Below are 15,743 nucleotides of genomic sequence, written 5' to 3' on the forward strand. Positions count from 1 at the left end.
GTACAGATATGTGCATGGGTTACATAGTGCACTTTAACCATAAACATATTGAATATAATAATTGACGATATGTCATACAGGAATCCATAAGGAAGAAGAATTAAATTATGACATAGAATATATTTTACATCATATGGATGACTAGCAGACAGTCTTAATAGCAAATGGAAATTGAGGAACGAGATATATAAGCACGAAATAGTAATACCAAGAACATGGGTCATGTAGCTCAATGAGGAAAAGGCTAGTTGCATAAAATTTGGTAATATATGAGTAACGCAGCATGAGGCACCCATACCATGAGGCGTGTGAAACGTATGAGCGACCTTTAACGATCGCAAAAGAGGGCAAAATCGTTTGCCGTGGAGTGGTCGTCCTGAAACAAAAAATCGTTATCTGCTTTTTAGCGATGTGGTTCGTCGCTTCTGCTGTGTGTGACACCGCAGGAACGACAACCATCACCTTACCTCCATTCACCGGAAAAGGAGGAAGGAAGAAGGTGGCCGGCATGTTTCGGCCGCTCATCTCCTCCCCTCCTTTTCTATTGATAAAAGGGCTGTCTAAGAGAAAGCGCAATAGGGTCTTACCCAGGTGATGGGAGGGTGAAAGAAAGTGTTACACTCACCTATAATGGTTGTGCCAGTCACAACCACTATGCACGCATATGAGAATCCAAGTCCGGCAGCAGTCCGAAGATTGGCTGATAACAGAGAGTGGACGAGGAAACGGGTTGTAATCCGCGCCAAGGACTCAGAAGATTCAATGGAGATTTATGCTTCTTTTATTGGCATGCACATGTCTACGCGTTTCAGGAGTCACAGCTCCCTTCGTCAGGACAGCAAGCAAGGAACATCAAATCTCTGATGTTTCTTTGATGTTCCTTGCTTGCTGTCCTGACGAAGGGAGCTGTGACTCCTGAAACGCGTAGACATGTGCATGCCAATAAAAGAAGCATAAATCTCCATTGAATCTTCTGAGTCCTTGGCGCGGATTACAACCCGTTTCCTTGTCCACTCTCTGTTATCTCCTTTTCTATTGGGCGGCGGTTCAGTGACGTCGCTGTGACGCTGAATGAACCGCCCCCTTAGAAAGGAGGCGGGTCGTCGGCCAGAGCGACGTTGCTGACCAGGTATGTGCGTGTGACGCTTCCGTAGCGATAATGTTCGCTACGGCAGCAATCACACAATATCGCACGTACGATGGGGGCGGGTGCTAATGCACTCGACATCGCTATCCGATACTAGCGATGTCGCAGCGTGTAAAGCCCACTTTAGACTAGCAAATACCTAGGGAAGATAGAGATGACATGAGTATATAGCAGAGTATAAAATCAACAGTATGAAAGGGTAGAAACATACCAGAGGATGGGGGGAGGGAGAGGTGAGTCATAGGAGACCAGGGTAAGTAGGTGATAGTGCCTGAAAAAGTAATGGTATATTTGTAAAGCTTAATCGTACAGTCTACACAAGTGAAAGGGGTAGAGCGGTGAGATGGAAAGTTACCTGGAATGAAAGCAGGCTGGGTGCAGAAGGAACTATGTCCGGTGAACTGGCTGTCTGGTGGCAAGGTGGTGAATGAATGGCACCAGAAACTTTTATAGAAGTCAGGAGGAGGTAGTGTTTCCCAGGTGACTGTGTGGATGTGCGCAAAATTGCAGACAGGAGGAGATAGGGAAGGTAGAGAGTGCGCATGTGCGGAGATACGCCGGGACATACGCAAAAGGTGTAAGGACGGCGTAAATATGAGGAAATGGAGTAAAGAATGAAAGTAAGAGCCTGATAGGTACGCGCATGCGTGAATCAGCGTGAAACTGTGTGAATGGAGTATAAGAGCAGCATGTGTGTAGGAGAAAGATGTGATTGGTTTTGGAAGGCAGTAGAGAGTGCTTGAGAGTATTAGAACGGTCCTGTGGTGGGTGGACGGAGATGCCCAGGTACAAAAGCACGGTATTATAAATCGCATATAAATAGGAATAACACTATGAATGAAAAGAACATCATCACGTGATCCATATACTTATCAAGACAAGCTACACAAAAACTTCGTATTCCCTGTTTAGACAAAGTGGTTCTAGGGGCTGTAGTGTGTGAATCCAGAAGGATTCACGTAGTCGTAGTCTCTGGATCCTGTTACCACCTCTGCGAGGTACAGGGATATGTTCCAGAAGCTGGAACTTAAGCTGTGAAATAGACTGACCTTTGGAAATGAAGTGTGCTGGAATGGGTAGTAATGTTTGCTTGCAATGGATTGTAGACTTGTGCTTGCTAATGCGATCTCAGATATGTTGGGATGTTTCACCCACATATCCGAAACCGCACGCGCATTTAATAAAATAGATCACATAAGATGAGTCACAGGTGAAGAAACCACGGATCAGGATTCCCTTATCAGTCCTAGGATGGAACACAAGATCTCCTTTCAATACGTTAGAGCATTGGACACAACCTAGACAGGGAAAAGTGCCATTGCGGCTTGTGGTGAGAGTAGTCTGCCGTAGAAAAAGTCTAGAGTGCCCAATGTCAGCCCGAATAAGGATATCTTTGAGATTGCGGTCACGTTTATGACAAAATAATAGTTGTGTTTGAAATTCAGGAATGTGAGGGTAGGAATTGGTTAGGAGGGGCCAGTGGTCCAATATGGTGTTACGTATCAATGTTGAGAAGGGGTGATACGTGTTCACAAAGGCCACCCTTTTTGTTTCCTTGTTTGTTCGAGTAGAGTGAGTTGTCGATGGTTTGGCAATATTGGGTGGGTAACCTCTTGCCAAAAAACATTCGTTCATCTCTGTATGTCTGGTTTGTCGTGTATGATGTTCCGATACGATCCTCTCGACACGAACCTGTCGAGATGTAGGTAGAGATTTCTTTACATGCATGGGATGGCTGCTTTTAAAGTGCAAGAGACTATTCTAAGTCTAAGGTCGGTGATAAGGTGATGAACCTCATCTATAATGACCATCGTATCCAGGAAATTAATACGTCTGGAATCATGATGTAAGGTAAATGTAATCCGTGCTGGGGTGTTGTTTAGATGAGCAAAGAATTGTGTAAGGTCATCTAGGCAGCCATCCCAAATACAGAACACGTCATCAATGAAGCGTTTCCAGGTTTTGGCATGTGACAGGAAGAGGGGGTAAGGATAGATGTATAGGTCTTCAAAATGGGCCATAAAGATATTTGCATAAGGTGGTGCAACGTTACTACCCATAGCGGTCCCTTTCTTCTGAAGGTAGAAGTCATCCTCAAATAAGAAGAAGTTTTTGGTTATTAAACCTGCTCATCTTGCTCATCTAAACAACACCTATAATATTACTAATTCGTGCTTATATATCTCGTTCCTCAATTTCCATTTGCCATTAAGACTGTCTGCTAGTCATCCATATAATGTAAAATATATTCTATGTCATAATTTAATTCTTCTTCCTTATGGATTCCTGTATGACATATCGTCAATTATTATATTCAATATGTTCATGGTTAAATTGCACTATGTAATCTGTGCACATATCTGTACATAATTTTGTTTTCTTTTTATTTAATTTTATTTTTTCCTTTGACTGACATTGCCTTTATATTTATTTTTGTTATTAGATATACATGCCTTGAAAAAGGCTCAAATGTGAGCCGAAACAATGGCATTTTGGTTGACTCCTTATGCAGAATATGAAAATAAAATATTCTTCGAAACCATATTGACATCTTTTTCCTGTGCGTGCCAGAAATATTAGTATTAATGGAGTGAGATTTCTGGCATATGGAACACCACAGCTCGTCATGAATTTAAGGAGTTGTGGTGTCACACCCCCGTCCCACCCAAACCCTGCCAATATTAGAGTGAAAATGGCAAGGTCCCCCAAAATTTGGCACAATTATGAATTGATCCAAATTTTTGTGACTTTTCAAAGCTTTTGTTACATTTTTTTGGCATAAAAGCTTCGATAAATTGGGACCAGAATGTCTTAACAACTTCCACATATCCAGGATGCAGAATGCGATTCACTTCTCCCCTATCACGGCTGAGGATAGAAGCTATACCATCCGTATAGTACAATACAAAGGGAAGGCAAAAAGAATGCCCTATCACTAGGGAAAGAGGGAAGTGGTGACCCCTGACAATACAGCTCACCCTCACCAACCCTATATAGGTTCTGCACTTGTCGCCGAGCAGCAATACCTCACCTTAGGCAAACCCTGATCTGGGACTAAGTAAGAATGGCAGGTATGAGTTCTTCGTCAACACCACTAATGTTAAGGGAGACAAAAGGAAACAATACAGGGGAGACACAAATGCTACCACCTGAGCCCAGGTACATAGCAAAATTCAAACACTTATCTTAGGAGCAGCTACCACAAACGTCTCTGGAACAACAAGAGGAGACAACCGCTGCAAACCGCAACCAGGATCAACTATAAACCTCACCTAAAGCACCCCAGGTGAGGTTTATAAAGGAAGTCAGAGGCTGGCAACTTAGAGGAAGGAAAAACTGACAGTTTCCCAGAGTCATAGAGTCCGCTGCTGCAGAAACAAAGAACTGTCAGTTAACAACACATTCTGCAAATCTCTGGGATTTTTCAAAACTTCTGCCACTGGATTGTCAGCCGGCCGTGACACCTCTGTGACATCCCCTCACTATTTTTGTGCTAAATGTCTACAGATCTGCCTCAACCCCAGAGGTTCTGAGGCAAAATCATCACATATAAACAATAGAGAAAGACAGGCATGAATAATATACTGTATATTTTACAAGCATTTATTAACAAAACAAGTTTTGAAATGCAATTATATACAGTGTGATATACTTAAGAGTTCCTATCTCCAATCTGGGGCTGCACTTTTTAGTAAATAAAGCAGTGGGCAACCTGAGATTAGTGAATTATCTAAATATAATCCAGTATCAAAACATTTCACAAATGTTCCTAAATGCTCTTGAAATACCCAACTTACTAGCAAAGTGGAGCTCGAATTTCCATTTTGTGGGATCTTAGTGTGCAGCATGGGATCCCACAAATCTCTTCAGCTGCTCTAAGCACAAGTAATTGCTCTCTGAACTAATCCACCGCGGTCACATACATTTTAAGGTTTTACTGAACTGCTTAAGAAGGATGCTGCAGAGCTGGGGTCGTAGAGTTCACTCTTCCACTGTGAATGATCACTGATGGTTGTGGGATCTAACAACCTGGAAGTTCCTTTTGGAGACATTAGGAACAGTTCCAAAAGTTTTAGTACTGGATTATATTAAAAAAAAAAAAACACTAATCTGCGGCTCTTCACTGTTTTAGGAAATAATAAAGGCAGCCACAGATTTGTTATAAGCACTATTTAAAGGGAAAGTCATCAAACACATAGAAACTGGGGGATATTACCCTCATAAAGTGTCAGCAGCAAATCCCCCCATAACAGTGCGTCATGACCACATACTTATGGTCTGAAAAATACGATAAGTTTAAAAAGAGAGAAAATGGTTCTTTCCCTCACCAATTCTTACTTGAGCAATTGTAGCTGATTTTTAAATAAAACCCTTTGAATTCTAGTACATCATGATGGCTTCTCCCATGTGACTCATCTGACAACAAGACCTGATTAATGATAAAAAACATTTGGCAAATTCTGCAAGCAAGAATGGCTGCTCTGCTCTGTTGGTTTTCTGATGTCGGCAAAACTTGATTTGCCAGTTGAACATTTCAATTATTCACAACATGAAAAAGGTTCCTTCCCTGTGCGGCTTCTTCACATGTTTAACAAGATCTGATTTCTGAGAATTACATTTTCTACAATCAGAACATAAAAATGGTTTATTTTGTGTGATCTTTTTGATGGTAAACAAGACCTGATTTCCTAGTAAAACATTTACCACATTCTGGGCATGAAAACGGCTTCTCCCCTATGTGATTTGTCTGATGTCTAACAAGGTGTGATTTCCGAAAAAAACATTTCCCACACTCTGAACATGAAAACGGCTTATCCCCTGTGTGAGTTTTCTGATGTCTAACAAGGTGTGATTTCTGAATAAAACATTTCCCACATTCGGAACATGAAAACGGCTTCTCCCCGTTGTGATTTATCTGATGTCTAACAAGGTGTGATTTGTGAATAAAACATTTCCCACACTCTGAACATGAAAATGGCTTCTCCCCTGTGTGATTTTTCTGATGTCTAACAAGGTGTGATTTCCGAATAAAACATTTCCCACACTCTGAACATGAAAATGGCTTCTCCCCTGTGTGATTTTTCTGATGTCTAACAAGGTCTGATTTCTGAATAAAACATTTCCCACACTCTGAACATGAAAATGGCTTCTCCCCTGTGTGAGATATTTGATGCAAAACAAGATGTGATTTCCAAATAAAACATTTCCCACACTCTGAACATGAAAATGGCTTCTCCCCTGTGTGAATTTTCTGATGTTTAACAAGGTTTCTTTTCTCAATAAAACATTTCGCACACTCTGAACATGAAAATGGCTTCTCCCCTGTGTGAATTTTCTGATGTCTAACAAGGTCTGCTTTCCGAATAAAACATTTCCCACACTCTGAACATGAAAATGGCTTCTCCCCTGTGTGAGTTCTTTGATGCCAAACAAGATCAGATTTCCAAATAAAACCTTTCCCACACTCTGAACATGAAAATGGCTTCTCCCCTGTGTGAATTTTCTGATGTGTAACAAGGTTTATTTTCTGAATAAAACCTTTCCCACATTCTGAACATGAAAATGGCTTCTCCCCTGTGTGAATTTTCTGATGTTTAACAAGGTCTGATTTCCGAATAAAACATTTCTTACACTCTGAACATGAAAATGGTTTCTCCCTTGTAGGAGCCGTTTCATGTTCCACATCCCTTCTGTAACTTTTATTTTGCTTACAATTCTGTGATAAATGGGAATTTTGGACTTGTTTGAAAAGATCTGATGATAGAGTTTTCCATGAAAGGACTGAAGGTATATCTGGGACAACAGCATGCTCCTCATATGTATAATGTGTAATACTTTCATCATCTGTTTTAAATTCTGAAGATATTAGAGGTCCATCTGAACTCCTGATACAGTCATCGGCTAAAAATAAAACACAATATTATTATTTTTTAATTATATAATTTTGAAAGTAGATTTATGTTTTTAAACCATAACATCAGAAATTAAATTAGGAAACAAATTATTCTGAATCTGTTTTCCAATTTCGAGACCTAAGAGTTACATCTTCGTTAATTCTGATCTCCCATTCCTAGCACCAGTTCTCTGGAATGTGCTACAGTAAATAATCTGATTGATTGTCGCAATGTGACTGTAGGATAATGAGAAATGAGGGACAGGGGGCTACTATACTTTCCGTCATGCTAGGAGACTTTAGGCTATCCCTAACCTCTGGATTACCCCTGAACGTGGAAGAAAGGGGCAGGAGTATGATGGAAATACAGATTAAGACAGATTGGAAAACCAAAATTCAGACACACTGCAAACTCCCAGAAATAAACAGTGAGATACTAAGGAGAAAAGCAAGAGAAGGAAGGCAGAAACAAAAAGGCAACAAGGGTTAACACCACAACTGCTCACAGCAATAATGCACAACAACCACTAGTTTGTATCACAACACCTCACCAGACCTGTATAGGTAAACTATAGCTGGCATTAATGGAATTATCCAGCCAGCATATACAGAAGGGAAGCGAATGATACTGGCTCCCCTACAGCATGTAATCAAAGACATTAACAAGGAGCCCAGCAGAGAATAACTTGCTAGTCTTACTAAGTATGTGGTTCGATGCCTGCGTCTCCCTGCGCTGATCACAGATAACAGAGAAGTTAGCAAGCAAGAGTGCCAGAATGTGTAATTTCCACAGATCCTGATGCTGCCATGACAGTTGGCATGCCCTGCAAGCATCTCGTGACATTGATCCACAACATAGACAATTTCAAAAAGGTTTTTTTTTCGAAGATGAAAATATAATAGAGACAGAAGCCAAATATTTAATGGGCTTGTTCGGGACTGTAAGATTGATGGCCTATCCTTAGGCTTTGGAACCAAGCAGGTAGCATGGTCTTGCTATCTGTGCAGGTAAACATTAGCGCTCCGATTCATCAAGACCGGAGATGTACACTGAAAAATGACATCAGGGACTGGCGTGAGATTTCTGGCATAGGGAACGCCACAGTTTGTTATGAATTAGAGAAGCGGTGACATCACACCCGTCTTCTGGCCAAGCTCTGTCCATTTTTGCGAAGCTGGTTAAAATTGGCGTGAAACCTCCAAAAGTCGCACAATTTATTTTTATTTACATTTATTTTTTATTGACTGTAGAATGGCTATGATGTATGAATGTTTGGAATCAGCGGTACAAAAGGATATTGATGAAATAGAGAATCATGACTGTAAGGCACTCGGTGTTAATAAGTGCTGAGAAAACCATGCAATGTAAAAACAACAACGGTCATCATAATCAAAGCAAATAAGAGACTATAAAAATATATCTCTGCAGTGCAGCCAGGCCAACCATCTGCCTTTATAAAATCCTTCTCCGGTCTTCTTTCGAAGCTTATTGAGTAATTCACTGGAGGCAAAAGGGGGGTTTTCAGGTTCCATCTGGTACCAAACATCAATGGTGTATTTACTAGTGTCAAGACCAACATAATGGGATGTTTTATTCACCATGTTCACTATATGATAAAACTGATGTTTTTTCTATGTGATGCCTCAGGTCGGTGCGAGTTTGTAGACACCAAACATGTATAGGTTTATGTGGCGCCCCAGGACCTGGTCGCCACAACAGCATTGCCCCTCCAAAGGGTTAATGCTGAGCCTGGAGGTAATTGGGGGGTCTATTGGCCAGTAAGTTTAACATCCAACGCAGTTCTCCCTCAGGCCAGCAGGGGGAGCTCTGAACCTGGAGTTCCAGGGAGCATTCCCTAAGTCTGGCCTGAGGGAGGAGTTAGTGGTCAGTCTGTAGAGAGAAGTCATAGCAAGCAGACGCAGAGTAGTGCTGTCTTGTGGAACTGGGGCCTGGAGCTTGAGTAGCTTGGTCCAGTGAAGCAAGATTAGCAGAGAGGCACAGAATAGACTCAGACATCGGAGTCTGTGGTTGCCAGGGTATAAAATCCTTCCCTGGTGGCCGAATCCGGAGGGCAGGAGAGCTGCAAGCCCCCTGGCCCAGAAGCAATCTGAAGGTACAGCTGCATCCCAAGGGCCCGGTGTGGACTCCTGCAGAGAAGCACCAGAGAGGGCCTGCGCAGCCTACCACACAGAAAAAGGGACGAACCACTGGTCCCAGCAGCAAGAGGGCCATTGCTAAATTCAGAGTGCAGGGTCCTATAGAAGAAAAGGAAAGATCAGGGAGCAGGCCTCATACTCAACTGGCCAAAGAGATCACCCCCAGGCACTTCCAGGCCGGCCGGATCATCTTTACCATCTGTGACGGTCTCCCTGGACTAAACTTCTGCCAAGTAAAAGAGGAGAAGGTAAAGAGACTACTGTTTGTGCCTGTTTCTTTCACTGCCTGTCGGCCCTGCACCGTATTATTCACACATCACACCATAGACTCTCACGAGCACCAACTGTGCCCCGGGGCACCGCTCCACCTGTGGGGAGCAGTACCACCATTGCTGCCATTCCATCACCCCGGAGGCCTCATACAGCAGCGGCGGCTTAATAGCCGCATACCACAGGTGGCGTCACGAACACAAACTTTATTCACCTAGCCATATTTAATTGACACCCACCAGGGCAATGGAGTCGGGCCCCGCCACCACTGACGACCCCCGGACTAGTCCGGCCCGGCACCGGGTGTCCCACAGCCCTGGGGTGGGCGAGTCATTTACATGTATCTAAGGGGTTAAAAAAAAAATCACAAGTTTGTCCAATAAAAGTGGCGCACGTTTTGCGCCATTTTCCGAAACATGTAGCGTTCTTATTTTTTGGGATCTATGGCTCAGTGATGGCTTATTTTTTGCGCCTCGAGCTGACGTTTAAAATGGTACCATTTTTGCGCAGATGCTACGTTTTGATCGCCTGTTATTGCATTTTGCGTAAAACTTGCGGCGACCAAAAAATGTAATTTTGGCGTTTGGAATTTTTTTGCCACTACGCCGTTTACCAATCAGATTAATTAATTTTATATTTTGATAGATCGGGCATTTCTGAACGCGGCGATACCAAATATGTGTATATTTATTTATTTTTTAACCCATTAATTTTCAATGGGGGGAAAGGGGGGTGATTTGAACTTTTAGGTTTTTTGTTTTTTTTTATTTTTTAAAACTCTTTTTTTTACCTTTTTTTTTATTTTACTAGTCCCCCTAGGGGGCTATAGCTATCAGCAATTCGATCGCTATTATCTATCTGCTGATCACAGCAATACAGCCGTAAACAGCAGATTCAGTCACTTTGTTTTTCCCCCTGCTCTCGGCCGAGGGAAAACGAAAGTGAAACTTCGTAGCTGCAGGCGTCATCACATGACCCTGTGCTACGATGGCAACCACCGATAGTCACGAGATAACACACGTGACTTCCGGTGGGGGCGGCGGTAAGTAAAAAACATGGCCGCGCGCATGTAGATCTTGCTGCCAGACTTTGGCAGCAAGATTTAAGGGGTTAATGGCCGCGGGTGGAAGCGATTCCACCCGCGGCTAGCAGGCACACATGTCAGCTGTTGAAAACAGCTGATATGTGTGCCGATCCACGCCGCCTGCCCGCGGCAGGGGGCGGGGCTTAACGGGACACGATCCTGGACGGATAGATCCGTCCAAGGTCGTGAAGGGGTTAATGACCTCCACCAGCTTCATCATTTGTACTGTATTAAAGAAATACAGCCCTACGAACTGATCCTGCCTAGTTGTGGAGTTGGCTATGTCAATAAGAATGTGTTGCTGGCAAATATGGTGTGTTCTAGTGCAAATTTGTCCAGTGTCTTGATTAGTGCATTTTTCCACTTTCAAGTTTTCTATTATGGCTTCCACCACCAGATCACTGCTGTGCACCACGGCCGCTGGGTCTGTGCTTGTGCTGACGTTTGAGAGGGTTTTGCTGATGAACTGTGAATTAGCCTCAGGCTTGTCCGCAAACATCTTCTTAGTGACCCTTTTCAAGCTGTCTTCAATACTTTTTGCAGACTTTTTCAAGATGTCATCAGTCTGGTCCACTAAAACAACACTGTGTCTGGTTGCTGCAGCTACCTGCACTATCCTGGCACCCATCAGGCCTCCTCCGATCAAAGTCACGTGCTTGATAGTCAGATTATTCGCAGTGGCGAAGGCCATGGCGAGGCCATGTCTGCTTGTACTGCTGGGAGCTGAAGGACATACGATTGGTGTCAGCACAACGCGCCATGATGATTTAGTCACACAATCTTTTTTCACAACTCTGTGTTGCACAGAAAATTGATTGAAAAGTGATTTCTGTCAGAATTCTGGCATTATTGCTTTGAAGAATCAGGTTCTAGGTGTCAAATCTCCTTCTGTAGGGGTCTCCATTCCTTCCAGGGTAGTTTGCCAGTAGTTCACATTCTCTAAAGCAATAATTTTATTAGATATTTTATGGTAGTTTAAAAATTTGGTATTTCAGTGTGCGGCTGTAGTCTTTTTTTCTATTATCTAGCTATCTACACACACACACACACACACACACACACACACACACATATACACACACACACACACACACACACACACACATACACACACACACACACACACCAGCCTGTCTCCTCTTCAGCTTTAGACTCGTGCAATTAAGAGACCTTTGGTCACATGACGTGATGTCAAAAAGGTTCTTAAGCAGTCCTAATCGGCATATAAACACTGGGGCCGCTAGGAAAATGGGGGCCCCGTGAAATTGCCCAGTTTTCTCTCCCTTTTCCCTATTGCCAGTCCAGCATGCCAGCCTGTCTTCTGTTCAATTCTTTTAGACTCCTGCAATTAAGAGACCTTTGGTTACATCATGTCACATGACTTCATCAGAGGTCCTTAAACAATCAACTTCTGAATACAACTGATGGTGACCGTAAAGGCCACTTTACACACACAGATAAATCTGCGGCAGATCTGTGGTTGCAGTGAAATTGTGGACAATCAGTGCCAGATTTGTGGCTGTGTACAAATGGAACAATATGTCCATGATTTCACTGCAACCACAGATCTGCCAAAGATTTATCTGTATGTGTAAAGTAGCCTTAAGAGACTGGGGTTCCTAAGAAATTGCACAGTTTGACTCCTCCCAATGCTGGCCCTGACTGTAACGAGGGCATATTTTTAGGGAAACAGAGTATTCATGAACCATCTGCAGGTCTTTGAGTTGCCTTCATAACGACATAGAGAAGGCACTAGAAACAAACAGCAGAAGCAAAGAAAATACAGCTGAAAAAAAAAACACAGAGCAGAAAACCTTAAGGCTATGTGCGCACTAGAGCTTTTTACCTGCGGATTTACCCGCGGATTTGCCCCGGAAATTTCTTGAGAAATGTCTGCAATCTTTGTGCAGACATTTCCCATGAAATTCAATGAGAAAAAAAATAGTTGTGCGCACTGTGCGGATTTTTCTCAAGAAAATTTCTTGAGAAAATTTTCTCGAGAAACTTTCTTGAGAAAATGTGCATGTCCATTAATTTCCGCAGGTACCTGCGGTATTCCGGGGGTATTCCGCAGGTAGCAATGATGTGCGGTATACCACCGGAATAGCCGCGAATTACCTGCGGGAATGCTCATCGCTGCCTGCGGTTTTGCAGGAAGCGATGTCATTATGCCAGGAAGAGGAGGCGGAGCAGAGTAAACACAGACGTCGCACTCCCTGGACGCCGCACAGAAGCGCTTCCGTGCGACCTCCAGGTGCCCGTGCAGTCTGTGTCCTGCTCCGGCCTCGCGGCTGCCTGCACTGCAGTGTCAGTGTCTGCCCGCAGTGTCAGCAGCCTGTCACGTGGCAGCGCAGGCAGACACTGACATCCTGCAGTGCTTGGAGCCGCGGGGATGACGATTGCTGCTGTCAGGAGGTGAGATCATTACCTGCTGTGACGATCTCCTGCCTCCTGACGTCACCGCGGTCACTGCTGTCTATGCCCGTCTCGCGAGCGGCCCGAGACTGTCACTAGCGGTGACGTCACGGGCTCTCGCGATACTTCTGACAACGCGGCGGGCATAGAAGTCAGTGACAGCGCTGACGTCAGCAGTACAGGAGATGATCACAGAAGGTAATGATCTCATCTATGCTCCTGATGGCAGCGCTCGTCATCCCCTGCAGTGACCTGAACTGACCTATTGATGTTAGCTCAGGTCACTGCATTGCTCTCCCAGCCAATGGGGAACATTCTGCTCTTCATTGACTGGGACAGCGACTATGGTATGGATCGCCGTAATAAATTGGTTAAAGAGGGAATGTTTTGGGGAGTGTTTTTTCAAATAAAACTTTTTTTGTTGTCTATTTTTTAATTATTACTGACTGGGTTGGTGATGTCGGGTATCTGATAGACGCCTGACCTCACCAACCCCAGGGCTTGATGCCAGGTGACATTACACATCTGGCATCAACCCCATATATTACCCCGTTTGCCAACGCACCAGGGCGCGGGATGAGCTGGGGCAAAGCGCCAGGATTGGCACGTCTAATGGATGCGCCACTTCTGGGGCGGCTGCGGCCTGCTATTTTTAGGCTGGGGAGTGTCCAATAACAGTGGACCTCCCTAGTCTGAGAATATCAGACCCCAGCTGTCCGCTTTACCTTGGCTGGTGATCCAATATGGGGGGGACCGCACGTTTTTTGTTTTAAATTATTTATATAATTTAAAATAACAGCGTGGGGTGCCCACTGTTTTGGATTATCAGCCAAGGTGAAGCTGCCAGCGGTGGTCTGCAGGCTGCAGCCGTCTGCTTTACCCTAGCTGGCTACAAAAAATGGGGGGACCTCACGTCGTTTTTTCTTAATTATTTATTTATTTTATGGCTAAATACAAGGCTAAGCACCCTTTAGTGCCACATGAAAGTCACTAAAGGGTGCCAGCTTAGAAAATGCAGGGAGGTGGAACATTATATAGGTTTTTCTCATCTATCTTTCTATCTATCTATCTATCTATCTATCCCTCTATCTATCTATCCCTCTATCTATCTATCTATCTATCCCTCTATCTATCTATCCCTCTATCTATCTATCCCTTTATCTATCTATCCATCTATCCCTCTATCTATCTATCTATTCATCTATTCATCTATCCATCTTTCCCTCTATCCATTATCTGTCTATCGATTATCTTTATTATTTATTGCAGGGACAAACCTGCGGTAAATCCGCGGTAAATCCGCGGTAAATCCGCAGCAAATCCGCGGCAAATCCGCGGCAAAACCGCATGCGGATTTGGTGCGGATTTTTTCCGCAGGTCCGGAAATCTTTCACTGGCAGAAGTTTCTCAAGAAATTTTCTTGAGAAACTTCACATTTCTAGTGCGCACATAGCCTAAAATGTAAACACAAAATTAGTGCAGAAAGTACATGAGTAGAAATCTTACTGGATAGAGCTGGAGGAAACACATCCTGAGGAACATCGGGATCTTCTTGTTTACAGTCCTGTGGGAGAAGAGGACGGGGACATCTCTCTGGTGTTGTCCTCTTACTGGATAGACCTGGAGGAGACACATACAGGGACTGAATTCATTCCTTACATACAGATAATTATAGGCCGTGTGTATTTAGTCCTGTCTATTACCTGGTGATGTGAGGGGCTGGGGAACCTCCATCATGACGTCCTTGTACAGATCTTTGTGTCCTTCTAAATACTCCCACTCCTCCATGGAGAAATAGACGGTGACGTCCTGACACCTTATAGGAACCTGACACATACAATGATACCGTCACCCCCGATCCCTTCATAGCGTTACTGTATAATGTCCCAGCATTCCCAGCAGTGTCACCTCTCCAGTCAGCAGCTCAATCATCTTGTAGGTGAGTTCTAGGATCTTCTGGTCATTGATGTCCTCATGTATCGGGGGGTGAGGTGGAGGCCCCGTGATTGGGCTCAGGGGTCTTCCCCATCCCTCAGACACAGGGGCCTGACAGCGCTCACTAGAGGTCTTCTTCACTACTGTGTAATCCTGGTTATGGAGAGACACAGTAATAAATCTCACTACAGACATTTCCAGAGTCCTCACCTCTCCAGTTCTGTCCATCTGTTATTCCCATAGATAAGAATGATGTAATGTGACGTCATCAGAATCTCTCACCTCTCCAGTAAGCCGGAAGAGGATCTCTAGGGTGAGGTGTAATATCCTCTCCGCCATCTTGTCCCTGTCCATATCCATCCTTCACGGGGCAATCAGGAGAATTCTCTTCTATAGAAGATCTCCACTGAGAGGATCCAATATTGTAGGGACCTGAATGGGGAGAAAAAAGGGGCCGAGGACTGAGGGCAGAAAGGGGCTGAGGGCAGAAAGGGGCCGAGGACTGAAGGCAGAAAGGGGCCGAGGACTGAGGGCAGAAAGGGGCCAAGGACTGAGGGCAGAAAGGGGCTGAGGGCAGAAAGGGGCCGAGGACTGAGGGCAGAAAGGGGCTGAGGACTGAGGGCAGAAAGGGGCCGAGGACTGAGGGCAGAAAAGGGCCGAGGACTGAGGGCAGAAAGGGGCCGAGGACTGAGGACAGACGGGTTTCCTCACTTCCGGCCTCTCATAGTTGGGGCGTCTGTATCTATCAGAGGAAAAAGAACAAAAACCTCATTAGTCATAGAAATCAGCGAGAGAAAAACATCAATAAAGTCTCAGAGCTGAAGGGGTTAATGCCGCCTGCC

General features: G+C 44.2%; 1 protein-coding gene across 1 annotated transcript in view; it reads right to left on the bottom strand.

Moving 5' to 3' along the window:
• Positions 1-4,781: 4,781 nt before the first annotated feature.
• Positions 4,782-15,743, bottom strand: part of LOC142259349 (uncharacterized) — a 96,305-nt gene continuing 85,343 nt past the window's right edge. The window contains exon 10 of the mRNA XM_075331812.1: positions 4,782-6,804. Within this exon, the coding sequence (XP_075187927.1) occupies positions 5,793-6,804 (1,012 nt within the window). The 3' untranslated portion in view covers positions 4,782-5,792. The remainder of the gene's footprint in view (positions 6,805-15,743) is intronic.

Source organism: Anomaloglossus baeobatrachus (genome assembly GCF_048569485.1).
Source record: "Anomaloglossus baeobatrachus isolate aAnoBae1 chromosome 5 unlocalized genomic scaffold, aAnoBae1.hap1 SUPER_5_unloc_9, whole genome shotgun sequence".
Lineage (NCBI taxonomy): Eukaryota > Metazoa > Chordata > Amphibia > Anura > Aromobatidae > Anomaloglossus > Anomaloglossus baeobatrachus.